Source organism: Merops nubicus, unplaced genomic scaffold, assembly GCF_000691845.1.
Source record: "Merops nubicus isolate BGI_N331 unplaced genomic scaffold, ASM69184v1 scaffold49819, whole genome shotgun sequence".
NCBI lineage: Eukaryota > Metazoa > Chordata > Aves > Coraciiformes > Meropidae > Merops > Merops nubicus.
This window is the reverse complement of record NW_008631265.1, coordinates 27,335-35,791: the sequence shown is the minus strand read 5'-3', so window position 1 is coordinate 35,791 and position 8,457 is coordinate 27,335. Positions and strand designations below refer to the sequence as shown.

Below are 8,457 nucleotides of genomic sequence, written 5' to 3'. Positions count from 1 at the left end.
TTAAATTCTTCCCTACAGATTGCCTGTGATTTTCATGCACTGGCATTTCACTGATATTCCCTAATTCTTCACTGAAATTCTTAATGAAAATACTGAGTAGCATGAATGCTTGACAGACACTTCTGCAATCTCACTTGACAGCTCAGTGGTGGACCACTGAGAACAATCTTAGCCTTTAGTTAAATACATAAGATTCAACCAAGATTTGGACCATGACTGCTGGTACTCTTGGAAGTGGGTGATCCAAGCACAAAAACTAGAAAAAAATTACCAGTGAGTAACAGCAGCAGGTAAATTCTGATAGTGAGGATTAAAATGAACAGCTCTCTGGGGAAGAGATGTCTAGGACCTCAGAAAAATGTTTTGCAAAGCTAAATCTAGGAACAGAAAGCCTGAGGAAAAAATAATGCATTTTTTTTTGTTCAACAGGCAGACTTTCAGGACATTGTATCAGGTACATATATTTTATCTGTCTCTGAGTGCTTCTTGCTTGAAAAGTTACTCACATTGTGTTGGTGTTTTTTTATTACTCTTGCAGACTCCACTAAGAGTCAGAATTCCTTTCTCCTGTCATAACAGGATCCAAACAATTTTCTGATCAATCCTCCAAGCCAAACAAGACCATAACTTTCCATAAGAAAAAGCAACTTCCTAGAGCAACCCCAAATCCAAATCATAAAACCAAAAAACTTCGTCTTGCTTTCACTGCTCCATAACCCAGCTAGCTGCCTTTAGACAGGAGGCTGAGGGGGGAACGTTTCCCTCTGCCACTGTTTCTCTCTGTCGGAAGCTGACTGCTGTCATCAAATGTCTGTGCGCTACATATCACGTGTTTCTTTGATAAACTGATACAACAGTGTCCTGGGACACTGAATAGTTCTCAACTCCAAATTACTGCAGGTTTTTGTTCCTAATGTACACAGAAAATTTAGAGAAATTCTTTGAACAGCAGTTTGCGAGGTGTGTGCTCGTTGAACAACTCCTCCCTACCACAGACAATACTGAAGCATTTCTGATTTCTTCTTCAGACCAGACTTTGTCTATCAGCCATCTGCCACCGACTTTAGCCAGCAGCTACTATTGAAGCATGGTTTCATCTTTCACTAAAGGATTAGCCCATGCCATTCTCATCTGATATAGTCTTGCCCATCCATATATTTAACACCTTATTTTTAAATGTCTCTTTCCCAGTTATAACGCAGAGGTTATTATTCCCAGAGGTGATGAGGAGATGATCTGTACGAGTACGAGGTGAGCATTCCATTAAATCCTCCAATAAGCTCCGAAAGGGACATAAACTCTCTTTGTTGTGGGTGCAGTTGAATCTCTTCTGTTCTCTTCTTTTGCCAGGAAGATACGAGTGGCTGGAGTGTTTGATTCTATATATAACTAGTTGATGTCAGCTGGATGCCAGCCCCTTTGAAGAGGATCAGCCCCCAGTTTGTCTCAGCACTAGGTACCATGCAGATCCAAGCACAAGGGTAGAAACCATCCTGGACCAGGGAGGTCATCCCCATGCATAACTAACTCCTGAAGCTTCAACTAAAGGGTTGAGATCGCTTTTTTTTCTGCACAACAAAACAGTAGGGTAAGTGTATTATTTCCTAAAATATTTTGACATTGTCTGTCCTACAAACTGTCATACAAAGGACATTCGTGTAACCTCTTGACTCTGCAACTAAAAAGATGCTTTTCTTTTTTTATTTTACTTACACAGAGATGCACTTTTTTTAAAGGTGCCAGAGCATCTCATTTAGTTCCTCAAAATCTTTATTAGATTAAGAAATGTCAAAATGTAACATTTCTGAAATCATAAGCCAAGATGCAATTAAAATGTTAGTTAAGAATTTACATCTTTTAATATGTGTGGATGTGAGAAGGCCTAGACCACTGACACTGATTTTGCTACAGAATTTATGTAGTCAACTCAAAGTCCATTCCTTTGAATCTTCTATCCATCAGAACATGTCCTAGCACCTGTCTGCAAGCAAGAACTGCCAGTGCGTTTTGCACAATTGGAAGTGCAATATTTCTAAATCATAAATAACTAACTTCACTATTCAGCCATTCTGAAAAGGCCGTTAGAAATTAAAGTTGGCTGAATTGTACAAGCTCACTCCACAATGTAAAAATGTGTTGTTTTTTTTCAGCAAGGAAAAATCGTATCAGCAAATCACAATGTTATCACATTCTGCCATGGTCAAAGAGAGGAAACAACAAGCATCAGCCATTATGGATGAAATGCACAGAAATGGTATAGCGCTGAACCCAGCTTACTGTATATGCAATGTCCCCTAGCTCTCCCTAATATATTTTTTTAATCATAGAGTTTAACTCTCTTGCAGCTTTGTCTCTGGGTGTTTTGCCATAAATAATCTTGTGGGAGTATCATGCTGCCTATGGTAACTAATCCTTTTGTAGTTGCCTCTTTTCATTTGAAAGCTATTTTCAGATGAACAACTGCTGTGGAGGAATGAAGTAATCTAACAGCTGATGTACATTCTGCTAGGATAGCCTTTCAGAATATTATTTGGGGTTAATAACATGACTTCATTCCATTTTAAAAGGCTATCATCTAAGACACGTGCTTATCTGTATCCCCCTTTTTTTTTTTTGCTCTGTTTCACTCTGCTTTTTTATGTGAATGATAAAAAATTTTGAAAAAAATGTTTACATCTCCGTTCCTTCCTCTCAAACTTTACCTTTGTAACTAACAAATTTTACTAGAATTTGAAAGTGCTCTCTAATGCATAGGCACCGATTAATCTTATATGAAGAAATTTTACTTTTCTGTTATTGCACTGATGAAAATGCAAACACTTATGAGAATGTAGTTTGATTTTCTAAAACGGGTTCTTAAAATTATGCTCTAGTGTGACACCTTAAGAAGCAATTAAATCAGCTGGGAATATGAATCTGCTTGGCTTTCATTAGGTATGTGCTGGATGCTTCTTGAGATGATTCCAGTCCTTCCCATGAAGCCTTTTTTACCACCTACATAAAAGATCAGTTTTTAAAAACTGATAACCACTCCATAAGCCTCACTGAAAAAAAACCCAAACCAAACCAAACCAAAAACAAAAACAGGGAGCTCCATTAATATTTAGAATTTATTAAAATTATACCACTCACGCAGGGTAAAAAAGTGACCACTGAATTCCAGCACTGAAAATCTTTCTTGTGGGCTTTTACTCCAAAGAAATTTGGGATGATTTCTGTTCTCACTCACTGACCATCGTGACTGCATAAAGAGCAGGACAAGAGATGTAAGGTCTAAGGCTTTTAGAAAAAGAAGGTACAAGTTTCAGAACCTGGTCCTAGTCCTTCTGATATTTCCATAGTTTTTTTCTGTAATTTCTATTCCTAACCAAATACCTCCTCTTTCCACTCTCCACTGAACACATGCTTAAGTCTGAAAGCCAGTCCACCTTTACAGACTCCATTATTTTTTGGTATTGTAAACCCAAATACTATCTATGCCTGAAATAGCCTCTAAACTCTTCAGGGAAAAAAACAAACAAACATACAAACCAAACCAAACCAAACCAAACCAAACCAAACAAATAAAAAAAAAAACAAAAAAAACCCAAACACAAAAAAAAAACTCACCGCAAAGCCCAACCCAACTGTCTTTCATGTGTTTATTTGGAACTAGGCATTTTACATGGTAAATGTTGCTACTGTTCATAGCTATACTAAAAAATCTACCATACAGTCAGTAAAGATTTCAGTCATTGCCTTTATTGGATAATCTGTGCTGATGTTTGGCATTTGCCTCACATAATCTGCCCTTTTTATTATTTGCTGTCAAGTTTAGATTCATACACATAGATACACAGCTTGTCCTACAAGACATTCAAGACTTTCAGTGTACATTCTACTCTTGCATCTTCTTTGGATGTGTGGGATATTTAAATGTAAAAAATTCTTAAATTCCATGAAATGGGTATGGTAAGAATCTGAAATTTCTAAGTGTACAAGCTCAGTGAAACCAGCTAAGAAACAGAAGGATAAGCAAAGCCGCAATCACACAAAGTGTATGCTAGCTCTTGGGACAAAATCTAAATGACTCTTGGAAAAACCAAGGGGAAGTCTGGTTTTTAAATGGCTAAATTTAGCTCTATTAATTTTTTGACATATTAATTTTCCCCTAATTGCTACTTCAACAAGCTTAACTTGAGATCTGGAAGATGAACCCCTGTCTTTCTCAGTTTTGCATCACTGTTAGTAACGATGGTCCTGCACCTGGTAATGATGCAAAAATGGAATGTACTGTTTCCTCCAGTCTCACAGACCACTGTGAACAGAGGTGAACAGTAACAGAAGAGTCTGTAACACAAGCTCCAGCAGCTTGGAATGACACACAGAAAGGACACCCACTGCATTTTTGTTTCAGTCTCTTTTTATTATAATGCTTTCAAGTAAACTGTGAATCTCAAATTCCTTGTTATAAGATATTCATAGCAGAAATAGTTGATAAGGTGCAAAACCAGACAAGTTTTCACCAGTGTCTCAAAGATTACCAGTCTCTGGGCAAGACTGGTAATGACTGAAAGTCCCATCTCCTCTTGGCTTGTGGGACAGGACTTTGTGTTGTAGAGAAGTTCAGCACATCATAAAATGCTGCAGGAATACACACTAACTGTAAACCCTCTTAGAGTCTCAGAAGAGAGACTGTACTAGTAAATCAGCGTGTGGATACAGTGATCTTCCCAAGCCCTTGGTTTTTCACAGAATCAGACCAATCGTAACATTTCTAAGGCTATTTGGCAGAGGTGAACCTGTACGTAAACACCTATGTTTAAGGAAGCCCTTGGAGTTCATCAGGTTAGCCTTCGGTTACACCTAAATCTCAAGTCTAGTTCTATACTATTTCTTAAACGCATTCTTGGGTAGCTACATGATTAACTATCTTTGATGATATAGTTAGAAAAAAATTTTATTTCTGATACTACAACAAATATACTCTCTGATATTCGTTATTAAAATTTATAATCCAGATTAAGGTATTTAGAAGATTGTAAACTGGAGGATTAAAGGGGGATTAAGCAGTGAATGCAGAAGGAACTATATAAATCATACTTAAATACAGTATTTTATAATTTTAAGCACAGGACAGGAAGGACTTGTCAGGAACAAATTAAGGAATGAAGCTAAAAGGTTAAGATTAGTATTAAAGTATAAATTAAACTTCCAGTATTAATTTACGTTGTCCGTTTATGACATTGACATTCTCTATCATCCTCTAAATGTCCTCCTTTTCTCATTCTTCATCACCTTTTCTGCACTGACACTGAAACAATCCCTAGACACATCATAGAACTAGGCAGATGATTAGATTTTAGCTGGCAACAGATTCAAGTGAACTTCACACTTACAGTTTTGGGATGCTGCCTGGATACACAATAGAACACAACTGTGGGTTACAAAGTACCTTGGAGCCTTCGGTTAACATTAACAAGAACAGTATGTATGCAAGGGAACAGCAAGGCCCAAAATAGATAGCATGTCCCAGAAGAACACTGAGTAGTTTGGACAGAGATCTGCAGTCACCGTGGCACCCCTGTCACAGAGGATGTACATCCTACCCACTCGGTGTGCAAAGAAGAGAAGCTTTTCCTATGTGAAAATGTTGCTGATTTGAGTGGTAGATTTCTTACTCCTTACTAATATAAAACCATCCAGCAGTCCGTACCCCTGCATTAATCTGGCAATACAATGAAATCAAAATATGCACAAGCAAACAACCAGCACACGTATCGCGACCACAGAGCCAAAACCCCACCACTGGGTCTCACTAATCTGGCTACATGCAGCAAGCTGACTCATTTTCTGCCATGCTAAGGACTCTCTGTTTTGCCATTACCTCTTAACTAACAGGAGGTCGTCAGGATTCTTTGGGCATACTATTTTTAAAGCAGAAGTGCATGCTCCAGCTCACCAGTTAGCTTGCTCTTGCTCCAGTTAAATCTGTTGTGAACATTCAATTGAAATCAGTACGAACAGAAGTGGAGGCGCTCCAGGGTCCACAAATCTGTTTGATTTACTACATAGAAAACTCTTGTCTACCCAGCTTTGGCTAAATATTTAATACACCTATCACAATTAAGTTTTCCTGTATGTCAGCAAACTGCATTGTTTTTCCAGCACAAAGTTCCTAGGAGACACGTGCCACGTTGAACATACCTTTTACTCAAAATGACACTCTGCATGCCCAATGTTAACTTTGACATGAGGTACCCTCTGCAGTTAATTAATATGTATTGTCAATTTTCAACTAGGCTTCCTGTGTGCTTACTCTGGAAGCAAGATACAGTATTTTACATAAAATTTACTTTCACTTCATTTTAATGCATTCAATATATGTAAAATGTCAGAATTTTAGATCCTTTAGACCATAAGAATGCGTGAAGAACAAAATGTTTTACTGTTAAATAAATAACAGAATGTGACTTGGAGTAAGTGGACCAAAGAAACACCCTAGACCGTTGCTACAATCCTCAAAGCACATTGCATCTTCCTATTTTTCTTCTTTACGTTTATGAACAACTGAGAACAATGTCAGTTAATAACATGATAAATATTAATGTAAGTGGCAATAGAAATTATTTTCTTAAAAATTCTGGTTTTACTAAGCAACCCAATTATTGTTCTATTTGTTACATTCTACAACCTTCTAAGCAGAAATAAATTGCTAGAAAACAGTTTGTTCAGTGTTGAAGTTGCTGTATTCTAAGGTTTAAGCTTCATCAGTAGGTTAAGGACAGCTAGTGAGAGAGTTCAGTCACTCAGCGACAGCTTGCTCATTGCCACCAGCATCCTGGTTTCCAGACCATTACCAGAAGATAACCAGTGGAGTTTCTGAGCTCTCCATTTACAGTCCCAGCTGACCTCCCCTTCCTCTGCGAATGCATTTTCATTTTCAAATCTTCCAGGAGGTTACTGAAGATAAAGGAATTTTTCCCAAGTAGTGAATAAAGTAATACCGTATCTAGAAACTCAGTTTTCTCTTAGAATGAAAATGTTCTAAATTCATCAGTTCCTAGAAGTTTGTTGTAATTCTTTGTTAGGACTCTCATTTTCAACACCTTCAGCTTTATTTGGAAAGCTTCTTTAAAACCAGAGTTAAAGAATGCTATGTAATGGAGACTTTCTAATGCAAACTTTTCTTAAGGTATAAAACATGCCCTGGATTTCAAAAGCAAGCAGAATATTAAAGACTAATTGAAAATAAAATGTTTATAAGCAATAGGAAACTGGTAGGTATGTTTAAAAAGGGTTACTTGCTCAGCTACCCAGTGCAGGACACAGAAAGTTAACTGAAGGTTTGATGTGGGAACCCTGGGACCCAAAAGAACTTTGTCCCTAGTTTCAGCAGAAGCCAGGTTTCACTAGTCTGCTACTAAGATGGTGTGTAGGACATTATAGACCTGATTTTGCTAACAGCTGAATGCTATTCAAGTGAAGGAAATTTGGAGCTTGAGGTGCTTAACATCTTCAAAAGGTTTGTGGTGTTCAATACTTTGCCCCAAAATTCTGGAAGAATGAATAATTTCACTAACATCCTATGAAGCTATGTGATGTGTTAGATAAGTATGTATTAACATGTTGTTGGATTCCAGGTGTAGGCTATGCAATATCAAGCATTTGAGAAAAACAGAGGTACGTATTTATCCATTGTATTGCAGTCTCACCCAGCTTAGATCTCGGAAAAAAGGTCAGCACCCCCAGAGATATCATGGTAGAGGAACTATCGACACTCAGCAACAGAGGTGCCAGACTCTTCAAGAGACGTCAGCGGAGATCTGACAAATACACATATGAAAACTATCATTATGTAGCAAACAAGCCAAGAAATGTGAGTATTTTGTAATAACTTATTAATGAAACCCAATGAGACCAGTTTGGTTTCCCTTGGTGCTCATGATACACATTTTGCATGATTTGCTTGTAGTCTCTTGCAGAAGAATAAAAGCAAAATCCTCTATTAGAATGAGGCTAATGTGAAATGACCCATTTGCATTTTATAGAGCTCCTAGAGGCTAATAAAAGTTCTGAAAGCCTTAGTACTTAAGGACATCAGATTCAAATCATTCTCATTCAAATATGACTTAGGGTACTGCTAGTGATCAGAGCTCTTTTCCTGTAATAATTGGCTCATTGACTACTGGGACAATGACATTCATGTATTTTACCTAACTCTCCAATGTGCTGCAAGGTTTGATTATTTGAAAATGAATACTCTATGCCCAGTGTTATAGGGCATGCAAGCAACCCCTGTAATTCCAGTATTGTATTAAATTCTGCTTCTCAGTTACATGTACACATCCCCACTCCTTTCACATACAAAGGTACATGACTAAGAATTTGTCCCAGTACTTTTAAGCTACTTTGAAGATGAGAAAAAATATGTGCTACAAAAGTTTACTATTAATTAGTAATTAGGAAATATTTCTC

General features: G+C 37.4%; 1 protein-coding gene across 2 annotated transcripts in view; it reads left to right on the top strand.

Moving 5' to 3' along the window:
• Positions 1 to 1,436: 1,436 nt before the first annotated feature.
• Positions 1,437 to 8,457, top strand: part of MYOZ2 (myozenin 2) — an 18,242-nt gene continuing 11,221 nt past the window's right edge. Inside the window, exons 1-3 of one of the 2 annotated variants that reach the window (XM_008947502.1) lie at positions 1,437 to 1,588; positions 2,151 to 2,254; positions 7,689 to 7,858. In XM_008947502.1, the coding sequence (XP_008945750.1) occupies positions 2,179 to 2,254; positions 7,689 to 7,858 (246 nt within the window). In that variant the 5' untranslated portion in view covers positions 1,437 to 1,588; positions 2,151 to 2,178. Of the gene's footprint in view, positions 1,589 to 2,150; positions 2,255 to 7,622; positions 7,859 to 8,457 lie in introns of both variants that reach the window. The other variant, XM_008947503.1, reaches the window with a different exon arrangement.